The following is a 21165-nucleotide window of genomic DNA, read 5'->3' on the forward strand; positions in this document are numbered from 1 at the left end:
CACATGTGGAGAATCCCCTGTAGCGTGAGGAACAACAAGGATCGCTGTCCCCAGCTTCAGTCTTCACATTTGTAAAGAATAAGCAGGCCGCAAAAGACGAGTCGACGATAGGTTAGTTGTGTCTGTGGTGAAAGAGGAAACGTCTATGAGGTATAGTGAGGGAGGAGAGATATTTTGAGCTGAGGCCTGCATCTGATTTTGTTGAAACACGTGAGGGCGAAATGGAATTCGATGAGCTGACAGGTGATGTTGCATTTTACGATTCTGACCACTTCTTTCTTAGCATAATCCAGATAGCTGGTGTGGTGGCCACAACTAGGTACAGTATGCATCAAACTTCAAGGTCAACCTATTTTCTCTGCTCACTGGAACGGCATAGCTCACTCACAACTCACAAGACATTAGCTTATCACGCCAAAATACAGCCTATCACCCCAAAATGTAGCTGTAAGGCTCTGGCCCCTCCTATAGGTGGTATACCCGTAATTCCTACGCTGCTTCTCTGCCAAGTATTGGCATTTTCACGGCGCTCAGGTGTTCCCAAATATCGACTGGTTTTGTCCACAGGTGTCCGTTCCGTCGCGTGCCGCTGGGGATTGCCTCAAAAGCGGCCTGATGTGAGCGTCGTCGGATCTGAGACAGCCTATTGATGAAACCGTGAGACATCGTGGAACAGGTGTAAAGGGCCGGGGGAGGGGAAATGTGAGATCAAGTGGTGCATGATCTCCTAATGGGCTCAGTGGGAGAGAGACGCAAAATTATTGTTGCAGTGTTATCCATGACCTGTTGTTGGTGCTTACATAAGTGCTGAGTTGGTAGGACCCTGTGTATTTTCCTGAACTGGAGCGAATTATGGAAACACTAGGGGGAAGCTGGGGGGGGGGGGGGCGCTTCCAACGGGGCTGAATAACGGATAACTTACATTGACTTTCAATGCATTCAATGAAATGCACTACAATGCACGAATGCATGAATAAGCCGCCTGGCTCTTGTATCCACCTGGTACCTACTCTCCCCCAGTGACGTCGGGCACATCAGTGTCACATCATTGCCGCCTGCAGCTCCTGATGTCATGTTCTCAGCATGTTTCTCATACATCACGACGATAGTCAAATGTACGGCACCTCATCAGCAGTGCTGTGCGGCGTAAACATGAACATGTCGTTGATGTAACAAATCACGTCAGGTTTACTACCATCAGATGGTCTGTCCGGCAATGCATCTTGTAGGAGCGACTTGGGTTTGGATGGCTGTTGCCATGTGAAGGGCCTTCAACATGGTTTAGGTTGCCGTGGGATTTGTATTATGAACTGGGAGTCTGCGAGTTCTGATCTTTACTGTGGAAATGAGAACGGTTCTTCTAAGTGTGTGTGTGTGTGAGAGAGAGAGAGAGAGAGAGAGAGAGAGAGAGAGAGAGAGAGAGAGAGAGAGAGAGAGAGAGAGAGAGAGAGAGAGAGAGAGAGAGAGAGAGAGAGAGAGAGAGAGAGAGATAGAGAGAGAGAGAGAGAGGGAGAGAGAGAGCGAGAGAGAGAGAGAGAGAGAGAGAGAGAGAGAGAGAGAGAGAGAGGGAAAGAGAAACGGTGTGGTCGCACTAGAAACAACGTCTTTAGCGACCAAATAAAACATGTTATGCGTCGCAATTAAATAATGCATACCTGCACCCTGCTAGAATATGTTTTGACATAACATACCAGTATAACGCCTTTTGGGGCGACTAACGGAGCGAGCGAGAGGGTGGGCCTTGCACGTGCGAAATTGCGAGGGGGTACCTCCAACTGACTTGTGCACGGCACCCTACTAACCGGTCTCTAGCGACGTGCCAAATTTGGGCACAATCGGCCCAGCCGTTCTCGAGATCTGGAAGCGGCACCCTGCACGTGCGCACGTGCAAGATGGGTCCCAACTGACTTGTGCACGGCACCCTACTAACCGGTCCCTAACCGTGTACCAAATTTGAGCGCAATCGGTCCAGCCGTTCCCGAGATCTGGAAACGACCCCTGCACGTGCGCACGTGCAGCAGCACCCCAACTCTGGCACATGTATATGCAGTGCCTAGTGGGTGCCTACCTACATGCCAACTTTCAGCGCAATCGGCCAAGTAGTTACCGAGATATTGCAACAATTACAAAACTGACACCTCTTCGTTTTGCACGTGGCACGTGCATAATGGGTCACCCACATGCATCGGGAATAGTCCAATACTTGGTAGAAGGAATGAAGCTACCCTACAAAAATTACCGCGTGTAAATCGGTCAAGTGGTTGCTGAGATATAAGCCTCGCAAAAGCGTGACCACGGCCGGCCGGCCGCTCATACTCAGAAATTTCCGTTAATCTAAGGAAAGACTACGCTCGCTTCGCTCGCTCCGTAATAACCAGTATAACGCCTTTTGGGGCGACTAACGGAGCGAGCGAGAGGGTGGGCCTTGCACGTGCGAAATTGCGAGGGGGTACCTCCAACTGACTTGTGCACGGCACCCTACTAACTGGTCTCTAGCGATGTGGCAAATTTGGGCACAATCGGCCCAGCCGTTCTCGAGATCTGGAAGCGGCACCCTGCACGTGCGCACGTGCAAAATGGGTCCCAACTGACTTGTGCACGGCACCCTACTAACCGGTCCCTAACCGTGTACCAAATTTGAGCGCAATCGGTCCAGCCGTTCCCGAGATCTGGAAACGACCCCTGCACGTGCGCACGTGCAGCAGCACCCCAACTCTGGCACATGTATATGCAGTGCCTAGTGGGTGCCTACCTACATGCCAACTTTCAGCGCAATCGGCCAAGTAGTTACCGAGATATTGCAACAATTACAAAACTGACACCTCTTCGTTTTGCACGTGGCACGTGCATAAGGGGTCACCCACATGCATCGGGAATAGTCCAATACTTGGTAGAAGGAATGAAGCTACCCTACAAAAATTACCGCGTGTAAATCGGTCAAGTGATTGCTGAGATATAAGCCTCGCAAAAGCGTGACCACGGCCGGCCGGCCGGCCGGCCGGCCGCTCATACTCAGAAATTTCCGTTATTCTACGTAAGACTCCGCTCGCTTCGCTCGCTCCGTAATGAAATTTATTTTAATTATACACTGCTAAAATATCAAATGCGATTTCTTTCGTTTCTGTTCTTCTTACATCACTCTCAATCAGGGTAAACCCAAGACTTATGTGCTCGAATCCTGCATAAACAATGATCGAAGTGAACATCATGTATTTCACCGAAATGTTTGGAGCTGGATATCGAGACACTCAGTTCGCAAACAGTTTTTGCTGACCGAGATAAACAGACGCTCATGAACGGATGTCGACATGAACTGCATGATGTTTGTGGTGCAAACTTTGACTTTCGGCCTAAATTTCTGTCAGTTTGATGGTAGATTATTGTTATTAGAATCTTCTAATCTCTTTTGGTCCATTCCAACGTGCACTGAAAAAAACTTACACCTAGAGAGTTATTTTTGGAGTTTTTCCACTCCAGTTTGGCGAATAATCACGCACCAATGGCATATAATGATTATGTTTTGTAGCGTATTCTTACTCTCTGCATTGCATTAAGGGCGTTTTTGAAAGTTATTCTTAAACCTGGTACTATAATAATCTCTTTTGTGTTTTAGCAAGTGGTAATTTTATCTTCTAATTTTATCACGTGTCCTTTTTATTCTTTCGGGTTATAAATTTATATCAGTCTCAAAGAGGCATGGGGTAATTTTAGCTTATTTCACAGTGATAAACAAGGTCATTGGAATATATTTGTGCTGAACTCCCATTAGATGGTAATAAAATTGACAGCTAGAGTACTTTTATCAAAAATGCATAAAAATAAACCGCTGTGGAGTAATTAGGGTAATTTTTATACTCCATTACGGCTGATAAATTGACGCGACAGAATAAAACTATTCTCATGTAGGTGTAAAAATTACTTCCTTCGTGATTAAACTATCATGTCCGGACAATAATTTTATAACCATGGAGTAATATTATGTGGTAGCATTACTAACATTATTCTTCGGGAGTATTCGGGAGCGTATTTCAAGCAATACTGTATCACTTTCTTGATAATCCTATTCCGTTGTGACATAACTAATCTAAAAGTGATTAATCTATTCGTCCAGCACAGTATTATTCCAAGAATAATATTTTCGGAACGTCTCTTCAGTTCGCGACCATTCGCGACCGCCATTGTGCTCAAGTCGTCAAAACCAAGGCCTTCTGTCAGAGAACCGAGCAAGCGTCCCAGTCCTCGAAGGTAAGCTGAAATTACTGTATACTTTGTGTTTTGTTAGTATGACTTAACAGTAATCCGTAGTATGACCATACAATCCAAGAAATGCGTTGACGTAGATTTGCGGACGAAGATTTCCGCGATGATGAAATTCTGGAAGACAAATTGTCAAAACAAATTGACAAATTGTTGTTACAAACAAACAAAACAAATTGTTAAAACGGTCATATCCGGACATCTACTTTTTGTTGTTTCTATCCTCCCCATAAATATCACGATAGAAGAAAACACGTTTAATGAACGTATTTATATCTTGTTCAGTGTTCACTGCCTGATAAAGCTGTCCATGAAATTTAAAAAAAACGGTTCTTTTCTTTCTCAAAGGTGACTCTGCGGAAAAACAGCTTCCGACAGAAACTTCGGAACAGATTCAAGAACTGTCGAAAGCCATTGAGCATTGCAATGCTCAACGGCGTTGCTCATGAGCAACGCCGTCATCGACACGGAAAGACGAGCCAGGGGCATCGTTGTGAAAAAGCGTGCGGCAGCTGAAGAGGGGATGCCGGGGTCGGGGATGTTTCCCAAAACGAAGAAGTCGCAGCTAGACATCTGCACCGAAACCGCCAAGTTCAGTGCCAAGCTAAAGCACGCCGATGTCACTCACAAGACATCTGTTCTCAAAGATTCCTTCGAGGTTCGGCGGATATGCCTCACGAGCAACCGAAACCGGAAGACTGGCGAGGAGATGAAGGAGATATTCCCGGATATGTACAGCGAAGCTGCCGTAAGTGTTGCTTTATTCGGTATTTAAAAGTCTTGTCTAATGTTATGTGCGATTGAACTCGAGATTCCTTTACTAACAGGGTAGTTCAGTAGGAAAATTTGACCGCCACGGTGACGTCACAGTGGCTATGCGTAAGCGTGGTGTAGTTAAAGGAAAAGGGCCACCTTTAACATGGGGATTGAAACTGAGATAGCCATCTTGTAGCCCGTGTCCGAAAACCTACTTGTCTACCCCCTTACGGCCGATTTCGGCCTCCATTCGTAGTTATCGGCAATTTTAAAAGAAAATATGCCAGGAATGCGTTCTTATCCCAGGAATGCGTTCTTATCCGACAATACAGCCACCCGCGGCGAGGCTTTGGTTTTTAACCAATCAGCTTGCAGCAGTACTGATCAGGCACGGATCCCTGTACTAGCGAGCAGACCACGAGCAGTTGCGTTATTTTTCGTTGTCTGTTCTGGCAATCGGCCGGCGGATGAACATCCGCAATCGAATCTTGAAATCCGTCGCGCTGATTGGTGATGAGTTTCATGAGCTACTTTCATGAGGTCTATGAAAGTAAACCTATGCTATGCCCTGAACAGATGACATCTCGTTTGGTAGCCAATTGCTAAAATGTATTTTTATCTTACGCAAGGCAGTATACCATATTTTATACCGTGGCTCTGATCCGAAATCAGGGCATTTTTGTTCGAACAAATACCTATAATAACGATGAAGAAGTGCGTGATCCGCGGAGCAAACGACCTACGTCGGGTCGGGACTGATATGCGTGTGACTGTGCACAAGTAAGTAGGTTAAGGTACCTAGGTAGGTACCTAAATTCTTATTTATTGCAATGGCTCTTCTATTACTTTTGTTTTCACAGAACTCTCCCCTGGATTAGCAAACCCTTTTGAACTGTTCAGGCTTTCACAACTGAAATATGCCAGACTGGATAAAAAAACACAAGTTATGCCAAATATGTCATGTGAAGTGGCGTGATTGCGGTGTTGCCCCAAAAATTTCATCGCACATCCGGCATAATTTTGCATGCGTCAAATTCAGCGCATGGTGGCAGCTGAATTTTTAGGCGCAGGGTGACCGCATGGCGCATAATGTTTATGCAAATGGCTGTCACTGAATTTTTTGACACGCTGTGGTCAATCTAGCAGCAAACTTGCCCTGCGGGCGCTGGCAGGTCTGAAGAGAGTCGGAACTTCCGGCCTGGGCCTTGTTTCACCTTAAGATTCTACAGTGTGCCACACAAATTGTGGTATTGGGTTTTCATGGGAACATTAACTAATTCAGACGCTCAGAAAGGGAAGAGCGTCTGACTCCGAGGCCCCGGAACGATCTGTCTGGTTGATATAGCCTTGGTCGGTAGATATGCACATGTGCTTTATGTAAAAGTGGCTTAATTTTGGTGCAAACAGGCACCCAACTTTCAGTGGAAATCATGCACTGGAATTTCAGCTCAAAATTGCTTGCTTCAAATTTTGGCGCATGAGGGGCTCACGGGCATCCGGCGTAGTGTATGGATGTTTTCCAGTCTGGCTGAAAGGCAGAACTCAGACACATTTATCCAGCCCTTCAAATCCCATTTCCTGGTTGTGGTAACACCTACCTTTCCATGGGGGTTTGGTTCATCTCTTGTCTACACAGTTTTCTTTCACTTATGTGCTGACAAGAAAAGGAAACTCACCAGAGCCCAGTTTCACCAAGTGCGGTAAACTCAATTTGGGGTAAACTACCAAACTACCCCACTACTTAACTACAAAAACTACCCCAAAATTAAGTTTACCGCACTTGGTGAAACTGGGCTCAGTGGAGCTATTCAGCTTAATACACAGAGTATGTGTTGCATGGACTAAGCATGTGTTGACCCTTTTTTACTTTTAGGTTCCCGCTAAACAAAGAAGTACAGAGAAAAGTGGATGAGGGTGTGTGGCATGACCAATGAGCCAAGACCACATGACCACTTAAACTTAACAAGAAGTGCGCACCATGATAAGCACAGTCAAAAACCTTTGCGTCTAAAGAACAGTGCTGTGCCGGATCAGAATGTAAGTTATTTTTTAAAAGTGATGAAAATGCCTGCTATATTGTTTTAAAAAAAGTTTCAAAAGACTTTGAATATTGTTTTTGTAACACTTCACTCTAAAGTTATTCCTAGTACCAGACATTACAGCTTTAGTGCAGAGTCTTTATTTGTGATATTTTTAGCCAAAAATTATTACTAGTACCGAGCCCTTACAGCTTTACAGCCCTAGTACCTTGCCCTTATTTTTTTATATTTTTTAGCCATTTCAACCTAACCGAATATCTGTATGTTTGTATGTTATTGTTTTGATCTGTATTTTATGCTACCTCCCTATAGGTAAGTTTTATTAAAACATGTGGTAACGGTGTGCTGATTTTTTACAGATTCCGTATACGCCTTGGGTTGCTGTCGCTGCTCGGTCACCCACAGATGAAAGTGATCAAGAAATGGACATCACTTAGGTAAGATTCAAGCGTCCTTTATTTTACACATAATACACTAAGCAGTTATAGCACCCTAACCGCAACATATGGGAATGCATTGCCTGGTGGGTGCCTACTGCCTACCTATATGCCAAGTTTCAGCTAAATCGCCCCAGTATTTACAGAGTTATTGAAATGGGAACAAATTCGGCACCTCTTCTTTTTGCATTTTGCACGTGCAGTGGGGGTCACTCACATAGATCAGGAGCATCCGACCTTTGGTTGAAGGGGTGCAGCTACCCTACAAAATTTACCGCAAGACCGCCCAAGCGGCTGCTGAGATGAGCCTCTCAACATCACTTCTTTTGCAACTTTTGACAAATAACACCCTTGACTTTTCACGTGGCACGTGCCACGACGGTCCCTGTAATGTATCAAGAGTAGTCAATTACGGGGTAGAGGGAATAGGGCTAGCCAACAAAAAAAGACCGCAGGCCAATCGGTCCAGCGGTTGCTGAGATATAAGCCTCTCAAAAGCGTTACAGGCCGGGCCGGGTCGGGCCGCTCATACTGAACTTTTTCCGTGATATTGAAAAGACTTCGCTTCGCTCGCTCGCTCGTAATTAACAATTCATGGTTGACTATATGGATTAAGCTAAGTGATTGCGCTCTATTAGCACACTATCTAAGTAGCCCTTAATTGCTGCCGGTGCGTGGACTGTGAAAGTGAGCCGAGCTGTGACGCAAACCGTGCGCCTTTTTCAGGTGTGGGATCACTCGTGGAAGTTCACGGCGGATACGGAGCCGTGCATGCAGCTCTGGTTCGATCCTGCTCAGGGAAGCCCCAATGACGCCGTGGCGCGCATCTGGGCTGAGCGGGTGGTGGCGGCCGGTGCGCGGGCGCTGCCGCGTGGCTGGTGGCCGCGGCCCTGGCGGCAGCGGCCCGCTCCTGACCCGGTCGCCCTGTGCCGAGCACAGAGCGCCGACTGAGGTCAGTCTTGTGATCGAGCTTCCGCGCCGGAGGTGGAACAGGTGGAGCTGGCGGTCACCTGCGCGGGCTCGGCGGCCTGTAAGCCGTGCCGAGACGAACCGCGACACTCTTGCTAGATCTGCACCCCATTGTAATCTTCTGTAGTCGATATTCGGTAGGTACTCAATGCTCATTTTTCTGATATTAGACGAGTGGCGTGTTTTGATGTTACATTGGAGACTGCTGTCTCGGGTGGCCCGACAGTGTTCGATTGTGGTGTAATGTAGATACATAGACGGGATGCCGCGGCTCGGATTCGTAGCTGGACTACCATGTGCCTGTCGATTGAGATGCTTTGCCTGGCGATTGAGATGATTCGGGGCGCGGCCCCACACTGACGCCATGGTGCAATGAGTGACTGGCGACAACTAAGCAATTATGTACTTTTGTAGAACACATGTTTTCATGGATACGAGAGGCAGTCCTTTTTTCGCTAGCAGTCATTTGGTTCACGATACTTTCGATACCGACAAATATGTTCGGGCGGCCGGTCCGTCTACAGCTAATGCGTGCTTGCCCGCCGATGCCTAACGGAGCGCTGTGCTGTCTACGCTCACTGGTCGCTGGCCCGAGAGCCGTTCGGTTGCTGCTGTTAAAACAGTTCTCACAAAAACACGCTGGCTGGCTGCCAGTTCTTCACCAATGAGAGACCCAGTAGCATCAGCAGGTAGCATTGTTTAATATTACTATTCCATTTTGTTTACCCATATGTCCGACCTAGAGCCGACTGGTAAAAAGCGGCAACCGAGCAGCCCTCCGCAGCGCTGCAGATCATGTACGCTCGATTATACACAATATATGTGTCTTTCTTGCACACAGAGACATGACGTTTTATAGAGCTTTTATATCGCTTGCGGCTGAAAGGAATATTGTACATTTTAGAGCTTTCATATATGCGAGAAAATATGGTGCAAAAAAACATTTATGAAGCCTGTTGAATTTTAAAGGTTGTTGGGGCATTTCACAGACTGTGTCGGTGGGCAGGGCAGCCCGGCCCCCGCCGCCGCCGCCTCCTTCACTGGTATGTGGCAGGGACGGAAGCTTCGTATTGATATACCGGGGTGCAACTCAAGCAGCATATCACCTATCAAACAACCTTCGGTTATGAAGTGAATGAAAACTAAATATTATGTATAACTGTGGTCTGCGCTGCGGTGTTTCCACTTTCCAAAGTGGAGGAAGTACGGGGAGCTGGACCCAGACTCGATGAGCCCTCTACTACGGATCTGGGTCTTCGCAGCTGATCGTCTGTGAATGAGAGATCATATGATACCAATGCATACCGAACGGATCAAAAACAGTGCCATTATATATTTGCAATTCTACAGCTTTACGTAAGCCCATCCTAGTGAATGCATTAATACGCGTTGATTTGACAACTGACATCCGGTTGAAGGCGTTTTTTTCGGCCAACAGCCGGCCAGCAGTTGTTGCAGGCCGGCCTCGTTGGGAAGCAGGTTCATTTTCCGACAGCCACTGCGTGCGGAAGCACTCTCTGATGGCGCGGACGGCGCGCGCCGGCTCCTGTTTCTGTAACGTGTAGAGGCGGGTGTCGAGCAGCTGGGCGCGTAGCGGGCGGTCCTCGAGCACGCGGAACGCGGCCGGCTGGCGCGGGTACAGGCGCTCCCTAAACAGCAGGCCCGCCGTCTGTTCCAGCTCGGCGTCGGCGCGCCCCTCGGCGAACAGCAGGTGCAGCTGACGGTCGGCCAGGCAGAAGCCGCTGATGCCAGGTGTGCTGACGTCGCCGGGCCGGCGCGGCGCGGCGCCCTCGGCCGCCGCCGGGCTGGGCGGCTCGTTGAGCTGCTGGATGAGCTGCATCACGCCGCTGCGCTGCAGGCCGCGCTGCGAGACGACGGCCAGCAGGCGGCCGTAGGCGCAGCGCGCCGGCGCCGGCCGCGGCAGCAGGTCCAGCGGCACGGCCAGCGACACGGAGACGGACAGCTGCGCCGCCGACTGCAGCAGCTGCAGCGGCCCGAACGGCGGCGGACACGTGCCGCGCTCAATGTCGGCCGCCGGAGAGGCAGCCGGTCCGGCCGGCACCGCTGTCAGCGGCACCTCCACACTGAGCAGACGCACGCCGCGCGTCAGGGCAGAGACGTCCACCACCACCAGCTGCCGCGCACACAGAGGGCCGACAGTGGTGACAGCGCGCGGCGGGTCAGACCTCACAGTGGGGATAGCGGCAGCGGGTCAGACACCCTTATAGAACAGCACGGGGCGGAGCCGACAAAAGAGGACGAGGAGACGGTCATACAGCCGACTGAGGTCCGGGCACCGACTGACTCAAAGTTCTGAACATGTCACACATTTCTAAATGGCTTCTGTAGGACGGAATAGTGTCTCTTCCTTCCAAGGCTTACTTGCAGAATAATATGGAAAGACACAATTTTACAAGTTGTGTTTTTATGACATAAGTTCTTTATAACATTTCAACACGCAAACATCATACCTTGACAATTGTTCACGATGAAGATCATGGAGGAACATTTCATATTTAGTCACCCTTGATTATTTTGTTGATAGTGATGCGAAAGGCAAATTACCAAAGTATATATTTGCAATTATTTGAGTTAATAATTTCAACTTTTTTGTGTTGAAAATTGACTTTTGAAACAATAAAGGCAAATGAATTATCAGTGTCTGGAAAGGTGCAATGCTGAAGGCTTCTTATTACATTCTAATTTATATCTAAAGCTTTGTGATATCCAAACTCTCAGAAATAACCAAGGACGTAACCAAGGAGAGGGGAGGGGCACGGGAGCCATGCCCTCGTGCCCCTTCCCCCCTCGGTGATGGCGATTTTTTTAAAATAAAAACAGCTGTGACACACCCCCAAAATAGTGGGCCTAATCCGAGAAATTTTCCTTTTTTGGAGGGGGTACAACACTAGGCCACAACCTGTGACCCCCCCCCCCCCTGAGCAAAATCCTGGCTACGTGCCTGGAAATAACAAAGCACATCCTATCCTTTGATGCCACTTACCAGCAGCTTTGCGCACTACCAAACAGACACCTTTGGGCCTTTGTTGTTCTTGTTTTGGGCATTGTCAGTGGTAACTGGAAATAATCAGACATGATGGTCAGAGTAGGGAATGTGACTACAACAAAAATCATTTGATTCCTATAATATAGACATGATTTAATAGAAGACCTTCTTCTTAAGAAAGTGTGTCATGGATACCAGCTAATCTGTATGGTATTTATCTCCAGTATTATCATATAGGTATAACAATTATCACCACCCGCCACCATTGAATGTAGGTTTTATGTTGTAGGTTGTAGGTGGTAGGTTGGGTATCGGTAAAGCTGGTGTCACCGTCAGCGCTAATCGGTAAATGTGTAGATAAAAGGAATCTTAAAAACAATCTAACCTAACCTAACCTTACCTACTGACCTACAACCTACCTACCCACAACCTACCAAACTAATATACGCTGACAGTGATGCCAGCTTTACCAATGCCGTACGTTGTAGGTTGTAGGTAAGGCTAGGTCAGGTAAGATTATGTTTCATTATATATTTACTGAGAAGACGGCTGAATGCTCTTGAGACGTGGCTATACATTTACATTTTGTAAGTAATTTTTAGGTTTCAATGAATATTTCCTAGTGGAATGTTTTGAAAACCATTCTAAATGATGACCTTTAGCATTCCATAGTACTTTAAAGCTAATTAACCACATCGCCAATGCTAGGTCACATTGCGTGCCTACTTCCACCGGCAGCTCCATGGGATATATGATAGGCAGGGGTAAATGGAATATTTTTTATTAATATTCTTGAAGAAAATTATAGGCATGAAAAGAAGATGATCTGCCTTTGAGATTGATATGTGATGCCTACTTTGGAGGAACATAATCATAATAATTACACAATCATAAACAATGCAATGTAACCAAACAGCCGCTTATGCCGCAAAATGAGAATCAAGCCAATCACTGAGGACAAACAATTTCAAACCACCAAAACTATATTCTTGCTATTCACCAATAATCCTAAAATAGCGTTCCATGGCCATTATATGCATCTTTCACCCTTACCTCCGACAGATAACTAGCGCCACGGGCAGACACACGGGGCGACAAGTTGTTTACAACCGCTACAGTCCGACGAGTCTATCCTCCTCAAGGCTGATTGGCTTGAGTGTGACGTCATTACTATGACATCATACAGTAGCTGCGGTAGAGAGTATAAACATAGTACCAATATGTTAAATAGTTTGAAATACTTTTTAGCGAATTATGCACTTCTGGCACCGGTTTTGAAAAGAAAATGGAAAATAATAATGTCAAAATAAAAACCAACGATATCTTCATATTTCAAGAAGGTGGCACTTTTCCTTTAACCCGCGCCGTGCTGGGGGGGGGGGGGGCGTTTTTACGCCCCCCCCCCTCAGGTTTTTCGCGAATATCTCAAAAACGGCGGCGCGCAGCGCCGCCGTTTTTGGTACACGTGTTCCTACATCATTTCCGCACATGTTGTGAAAATTTCAGACCTAGGCCGTTCAAGGTCAGGTCACCAGGTCACGTCAAGTGACCTTACCTCAGAAAAAGTTCAAAGGCTCGCTATAGCTACACCGACTGAACGATCACTTTGAAACTTTCAGCGATTGATATGAGTAACAGTATGTATAAAATGTATATCTCGGATTTTTGATATCTGTGACCTAAGGTCAGGTCAATTTTGCGACCTCTCCATTATAAGTCAATGGGAGAAAATTGAAATGCGCCTCTTTTGGACGAATATCGTTCAAAACGCTCTCAAACATCGGTTCATAGGTAAACATGACACACTGAATAGGAAAAATGCACCTGTGACCCCTCTGTGTGCCCCTGAGGTCATCTCAGGTCATGAACGGTCGCCAGCAGTTTTTTGGCTATAACTTTTGATAGAGACGTGCTAGAGCGGTGAAAACACGTCAGATGTGTTCAGCTCGACGATACGGATCGACTGATATGCAACATGACCCTTTTCGGTCAGGTCATGACCTTGACCTGAGGTCAAATTTTCAAAATGACCTTTCAAGGTCAACAAATAGTTCATTCGACGCGTCTCGACGAGAGGAACACGATGCTGGCAAAAGTAATGTCATGGCGCTTATGAGTCAAAAGTTATTGACGAAAAAACGTTTTTCGTAAAAACGGCTATTTTTGGAGTTTTTGCCCTCTGGAGGCTAAACCGTTGACCTGAGGTCAAATCTGAGAACATTACTCAGAAAGGTCTGTAAAAGGGCTATCGAATGCGCTTTTCCGCGGCGCTGTAGCTCTATCGGTTCCCGAGATAGCCGTTGGCAGTTTCCAAAATGTTGAAATAGTCAACATTTTACCTTTGGTGACCTCTGGTGACCTGACCTTTGACCTGACCCAAAAAATGACCGAAGTGTTTTCGTCCTTATTTTTGACGCTCTTTCGATTGCCGCTTACCGCGTGTCGCTACGTGGCCCAGGAGCCGAGTTAGACGGGGGGGCGTGAAAACGCCCCCCCCCCCCCCCCCCAGCACTCGGCGGAAAGTTCAGGCCACCAGCACGGCGCGGGTTAAAATGTCACATTTGACTCTGTGCCTTTTAAGGGTGGATTATCGAGAAACGGGGCTTCAAACATTCATGAAAACGTGTTTTTTTATAAACTTCCCAATTATAAGCTCGCCCGTTGACCCAGATGATCACCATCTTCCTATGTATTATGAATGCGTGGGAACTTTTTTCCCGCCAGCGCGGCAGCGTGATGTAACGGTAAAGGAATTTTGAAACTCTTTAACGGGGTATGGTTGAACTGAACTTACTATATAATTAGTGGCACCATTTCATATCCGCGCTATCAGGGAACAACATTGGATAGGAAAACATCTGGAAAATTTGTATAATTTTTAACCCACTCCCTCTGGTTTTTCTACCGCCTGCTGGGAAGTCACCCCCCCCCCTCCCATCTAACTTGGCGGGTCCTAAGCAACGTAACCGTAACGAAACGCTCAAGGCGGAGTTGGGAATCTTGTCACAAACCATGACGAAAGCATTCCAGTCATTTTTATCAGGTAAAAGATCACCAGAAGTTGACACTTGACGTGGCGCGCTTTCAAACTTTTTGTGAGCTGGAGTAACTTACCTGACCTGACCTTCCACAATGATATAATGTTCACTTGATGTTGCTTGATGTTAATTCCATTCATTAATGTGATTTTGCGATGTTTCCAGGTGTGGACTGACTTGGGAATGATCATGGGGCTCGAGGAGGACGTGAAGGAGCATGTCCTGCACAAAATCAGACATACCGCGAAGAAGTGTGCCCAGACGATGATAAACGTGGAGCCGGCCGACAAAGACGGTGAGTTTTGAACGGGCACAAGCACACCTTTTCGGATGAGGTGTTCCGCTAGCAACAATCGTGCCGGGGGGGGGGATACTCTTCTTCTATATAACTGGGCTCGAGCCGATCATCGTAGACAATATATTCCTGGCCAGGGCTGGAATAATGTTTAGATCTGACTGATTTTTTTTTAGCGAATGCAAAGTTAGGCCCGAGGTATTTTCGATAAATACGAGGTCAGGCCAAAACATTAGCCAAGACCAAGTGTAGGAAGGTATTTCCCACGCATGCTTCTTCCTGCACGATGGAGAAATGACGTTTCACATACCCCAATGGCGTAATACATTAATAGTAGAGGGCAGGACAACTGTTTATTTTCTTGATGATTTTTTTTTTTGGCTTAAAGGAAGACTGCCACCTTTTTTACACAAAACGGTTTTCACTAGACCTAACCCACCTATGACCATACCCTGAAGTCTGTTTCCCGAAATTCGGCCTAGTTTTCAAGATATCCGCAATTGGACTTCAGATTATAAAGCCATCACAAATGTGTGGAATATGGGAATGTAACATTACTATGTTAAAATCCCATCTCCCACACTTTTTGTGATGGCATCAATGTGAAGTTCGAATGCGGATATCTCGAAAACTAGGACGAATTTCGGGAAACGGACTTCAGGGTAGGTCATAGGTGGGTCAGGTCTACTGAAAATCGTTTTGAACCGAAAACCGTAAAAAGGTGGCACTTTAATTAACGACGGGCGGGACAACATGTTGTACCTCACCTTTGGACAGCCAATCGTCGTTGGTTTTGCTATTAGTCAAAAAGTGTTGTTTAACTCTAGTGATATTGAAAAGTCATGGTTGTCTCCATTCAGGTTGTCTCCATTCATGGTTGTCTTCATTGTCTCCAAATATACCACAGTTACATGCAGTTTGATACCTACTTGCACTCCATACTTAACCATGACAGCGGAACATCGGGTACTAATTTCTTATTTCACTGAAATATTTTAACGACGTATAATTATTTTGTAATTATGCACCACGTTTAGTTGTAAGAGTGTATCGTACTACGCAAACGTACTACGCATCGTACTACGATTTTGAGAGTGAAAAGAAATCAGGAAGAAGCGAAGAATCGTCTCCAGATACTGTAGATGGCATAGCCAGCTACTGTACGAACGCGGTTCCTTGTTTCTCTCCTAGGTTTCCTTTACGTTTATTTGTACGATATGCATTGATGCCAACTGACTGCAATATGCTTTTTCACGGCAGACGACGAGCTGCTAGCTCTACTTGCCTATGGTTGTGGAACAACCATTGGCACCTTGGCGGATCCGAGAAACGGGGTTCGTCAGGCAGGTGAGGAACTATCGGTGGACGGTGTGGTGGTCTGCCAACTGCCGGCCACCAGGTTGGAGGCCGTGGCCCTAATGACGGCCGCCCACGCTGTCTTCTACACAAAGTTCACGGGGCCCTGCAGGGCCCTGTTCGAGATTCTTTACCGGAGTGTGCGATTCGATGTAAACCTATCTGGCTTATCACAGAAGGTGTGGGAGGTTACCCAGGTAGTGTAGAACCAGCATCGGAGATGCCCACTTCGAATGACTGGCGACCTGTGGCTCACTTGTGGTTCAAGTGACTCGTGACTTTTGGCTCACCTGCGGCTCAAGTGACTCGCAACGTGTGGCTCACACTACTGGAGCCTCTGTATTATGACTAATTCAGCTGCGGTGGTCTCAGTACGCCAATGAGTCTCAGTACGTCTTTCATAGCCCAGATCACGCTCGTTTTATATGCCATCCGTGGCGGTGGTTCTGTGCGCAGATGTTATTCGTTAGCCTCAGTGTTAACCATACACGCTCGTTTTATCTGCCATCCGTGGCGGTGGTTCTGTGCTAAGATGTTATTCGTTAGCCTCAGTGTTAACCATAACGCCCTTGTGAGTTGTGACCTTGAACATCCTTCCAGTGATTTCGCATTGCGGCCGGCAGACCTAAGTTTTGCCTCCCAGTTGAGACGCCGCTTCTCAACTAGGAAGCAAAATTACGTCCCTGTCGGCCGCAATGCGCCATCACTGGAAGTGCGTCCAAATTAAGATGTACCTGCTGATGCTCAGGTACCATTCGTTAATCAATTGTTGGTGTTTCAATACATTGTTTAAATGCATTCCTTATTTTACACTTGGTCATAATATTATCACATCACCCCGCATTATCAGGGGTGGTACTTTTACACCGGGGCTTGATTTTACCGGGGAGTTACTCCGGGGTAAAATTATCGAAAAAAGGAGTGCTTTTTGGCATGGCAATATTATTCCCCGAATGGGAGTAATTTTAGTATTAAGTTAATAAAATTATCATCTGGTGTAATTTTATCCAAAGATAGCATACTTTTATCCTCCGTCATAAAATTACTCCCTAGTGCGAATAATATAAGCGTTCGGATACTAAATATATTCTATATGCTAGTTTTATTCCCCAAAACTCCCCATTTTAGGCGCTTATGCCAGGTCATAAAATTATTCGATTGCAGGAGTGCTTTTTGGCATTCTAAAATTAGAAAATGGGGAGTAAGTTTTTTTTTCAGTGTGTTGTGATTGCAACGTGAAGCTGTCAGTGTGCGAGTCATCAGTTACATCGCACGATGAATGTGTTACTTAAAGGGAGATTATGACCTTTTTCCACAAAATCTGAGTTAGGACCATTTTCTGACAAAACACAACAAGTTATAATGTAAATTAAAACCATTTTGCTCAATTCGGTACCTTGCCGCAAATATCTCAACTTGAAGTCACGTTAGCGGGGAGCGCTGAAAATGACCGTTGAATAAGTACTTACATCACTTTTTGGTACTTGCATGTAATTTTGTAAAATGAGCGTATTCCTCACATTTGATCTTCATCACATCTAGTTAGTTAATGGTCGTCTATAGTGCCTTCAAAAGATATTAATGGTTTGGGGGTGGTTTATGTCTAAATTTACGCAACTATTTTTCCTGTTCATCATCTGTCGCCATATGCTGCTATTTTAGTAGCAACGACTCAATTTTGAATCGGTCCCGCCGACTGCACAATAAAAGAAGATAGATACAACACTTTTGCGGCATCACTGAAAAACTTATGCAGTACTGTTATCAAAATTCTCATAACACCGTTCGACAAACCTGAAGTCTTTTTGAAATAAATATGCTTGTATTTTTCGCTTCAGGCTCTGAGGCCAAAATAATGAATTTCGTAGTCGCAATCGCAAGATTTGGCTGCGTTTCTGGCGCATGCCGTTCATTTGTGGCGCAAAATAATACTTGGAAACAAAGAAGAGTAGGCACTATGTACCCCCGAATTAGAATCTAAATAATTCTAAACCGAATTAACTCTAATTCAAATTAGAATCCTTACAACCAAGCAACGACAAGGCGATAACATAAACAAAAACCCAAGCGTCGCTGTTTGAAACAAAAGCGCCATATACTGCGACTTTTTTATAGAGAAGGACAACGCATTTCGGTGGGTGTTACAAGTACTGCAAGTACTGCTTCTTTTTCGCAAAAATAAAACCTTTTTCACATACGAAAATGTGCTAGGAAATTTTCATATTTTATAGAAACTACAGTAGAAATAGTATAGATGTCGAGTAATTTTTATTTAAGAAAAAAGAAAGCTCATTATCTCCCTTTAAATAAAAAGAAATAATCATTACTAGGGCGTTCATCCTTCCTTCACTCAGTACAGTTTTTCTCTTTTAGTAAATTTACCCATACCTATGTCTATATGTCACGTGTCAAAAACAGATCTAAAGCCATGTAAAGATGCGTCAAAATAGCGGGTTTACTCTAAAAAAAGCATGCCATCCATTGGCTGAGTGCTGACGTATGCACAACCTTTTTACAGGCCTTAAGAAGATTTCCAGAAGATTTGAGATGAAATGAAAACAGCCATCGTTCACTTTGGGCGTTGAACCATAGTGACGACGAGGTAATGGATTAATACCATCCCAGCATTTGAAGAATAAGTGCGTACCTGTGTTCCTCCATTACATTTCGAATACCTTCCTTTGACGCTGTCTATTGTTAGAGATATTGATTGAGACGTCATTGGGCTGTTCAATAAGTGATAGATGTCATTTCTTACCTTGTTGAAATGCGGCTCGCCCCCTAATAAAAAGCTCATGACATGACCAGTGACCATTGACCATTACATAACATCAGGAGGTACGAGCAAACAATCACTCATCGGATAAACAATCACATTCAAAAGACCATATGCCATTATAAGACAAGATTTGGATCAGCATGTCCTAAAGCCAGCCATTCATCACCGCTTATTACCGAGTCGTCTGTCACAGCCGAGGTGCTGCCTTTATGTAACGTGCAGTTATGGTAAAAGGAGACACTAAGTTTCCTCTATATTTGGCCACATCGTGTCTACATATGCATATTTTCCTGAATGGTAATCCGGTGACGCTCAGTGTGTTTTGATGAGGAACGACGATGGAAGTCATAATGTTTACAGCACTAGGGAAATGCTGACTCCATAGGGCTGAGTAAATTTCGGGAGCGGTAAGCCATCGACTAAGGCATGATCTATGAAATGGAATGGGATGTGAACATATTCCGCCAAGCAAAACGTTCCACAGCTTCACCTTTAGTTTTCAGTGGAATAACTCAATCCTAACTCGTTTCTTCATGCCCAACTAAAGGAGAACAAACTGGTATGCTTGCTGGATACGACCGACCCTTTTATCATACCGTATAGATAGATTGCAGTAAAACGTCGCCCTTACATCCTCCGGTATACTGACAGAGTTGCTTGGGTTTTGGGCTTGGCGTGACTGACTGGCGTCAATTGCTGCGCGGTTGCGTTTGACAGTGCCAAATGTGACGCAATGCCAGACTGACGGGAAGTCTCTGTCGCAAACAGCTCCATTGGTTTCGGTTAAATTCGCCCGAGAAGGTTCAGCTGGAAACGTTAGCGTTGATACAAATTTCGTCCTGGATCCGCTCCGTTCCAGTTTGGATCCGTTCCGCTCTGGCCTGGATCCGTTCCGCTCCAATATGAATCCATTACGATACTGTCTGAATCTGAAACCGTTCCGTTTTGACTTGCAGGGCCCACTCAGGATTTTCTGACAGATCCGATTTCATTTGTTCCCGCCTGAGTTCGCTTTGTTGCACTCTGAAAACATGCAGATAAGCATGATTATGAGACGAAATATTAGACTGAAACTTTTTCTCTCCATGTAACTTCCGTCTAGCTGGCGCTTTCAATTCGCTTGTGGCCTGTAACAATGGCACAGTGGGTGAACTGGATGTGGCTGTGGCTGAATAGAGGAACTCGTATGTACAGTCCACAGCAGAAGTAATGTGTGGTTTCAGTCATGGGTATGTTCTGCTTCTGAAGCCTAGGAACGATCAGCCAGACTGCAACGAGACTTTAAATGTAGCTTACATGTATCTTCACCCTTGCAGCTACAACTTTATCTATTGATGTCTTCTTTTCAATCAGTCCGCATTTAAAAATCGTCGGTCAAAGCCATCCGTTGAGATTGGTAAAACCACACATTACTTTAGCGGTGGGCTGCACTTACCTAAAATGGTCTCAGTGAATCTCAACATCTGGAGATAAAGATATAGCACTTTCCTTTTCGCTATTTGCGTAGTGCGTACAGTACTTGCCACAATGCAACTACTGTAGAATAGTGTATATTGGGTTGAAGCGGCAGTGAGCGTAGAAGGAGCAAGTGCTGAAAATTATTATTATTATTATAGTAGAATTATGGACAAAATGTTCTATGCATGAAGGTCCAGATTGAAATAGTCTTGAGAGTCGTAAAGTTGCATAATGAATTGCTTGCAAATATTCGCATTTATTTTACGATCTAGGCATGTAAAAATTCCGCATTGAGTGAGGCCCAGCTAGGGCTCGTTACATAACAAGAGGTCAAGAAATGCAGAAATCGGAGTGATGGCCATGCCATGAGAATACGATATGACGACACATCTGTCAATATAATGGTAAATGTGACGGGTGCACCCACATACGTTATGTGCGTACCTGAACGTGATGTTCATAGATCATATGTCAACCCGCCGAGGAATACGCGAGCCTAATCTCGGTATCATAAAGACGAAATGCCTCATATGTTCTGTCCTATGAAGCTACAAACTATGCGACTTATCTTTATATCACCATCAGTTGATCCTCTTGTCACAACTGAAAAGCACATACCCTCTCTGTTTTAACCCGCGCCCCACTGGGGTCTGCGTCATAGGCGGCGGAACGATTTGAGACAAGGGGGGGGCACCATGTCTCAAGGAGCCAAACCTAGGGTACCCCCAAATCCTGTTTTCTCATCGGATTTAGGCCACTTCTTTTTCGTCACAG

At 45.7% G+C, this 21165-nt stretch overlaps 1 protein-coding gene and 1 long non-coding RNA gene across 2 annotated transcripts; one reads left to right on the top strand and one right to left on the bottom strand.

Annotated features, from left to right (window-relative positions):
- The first annotated feature begins 6136 nt into the window (after positions 1-6136).
- On the top strand, positions 6137-9307 carry LOC122393820. Its single transcript, XR_006258759.1, has 3 exons — positions 6137-7050; positions 7412-7489; positions 8216-9307. It is a non-coding gene; the product is annotated as an uncharacterized LOC122393820 (long non-coding RNA).
- A 349-nt stretch (positions 9308-9656) lies between these two features.
- LOC122393822 lies at positions 9657-16369 on the bottom strand. Its single transcript, XM_043390223.1, has 3 exons — positions 16348-16369; positions 12519-12577; positions 9657-10589 (listed from the first exon to the last, which is right to left on the bottom strand). The coding sequence occupies exons 1-3, from the start codon at positions 16367-16369 to the stop codon at positions 9699-9701; spliced, it is 972 nt and encodes a 323-aa protein (XP_043246158.1). The 3' UTR covers positions 9657-9698.
- Positions 16370-21165: the final 4796 nt, after the last annotated feature.

This window comes from Amphibalanus amphitrite, unplaced genomic scaffold (assembly GCF_019059575.1).
Source record: "Amphibalanus amphitrite isolate SeventyFive unplaced genomic scaffold, NRLGWU_Aamphi_draft 000555F_arrow, whole genome shotgun sequence".
In the NCBI taxonomy this organism is placed as follows: Eukaryota; Metazoa; Arthropoda; class Thecostraca; order Balanomorpha; family Balanidae; genus Amphibalanus; species Amphibalanus amphitrite.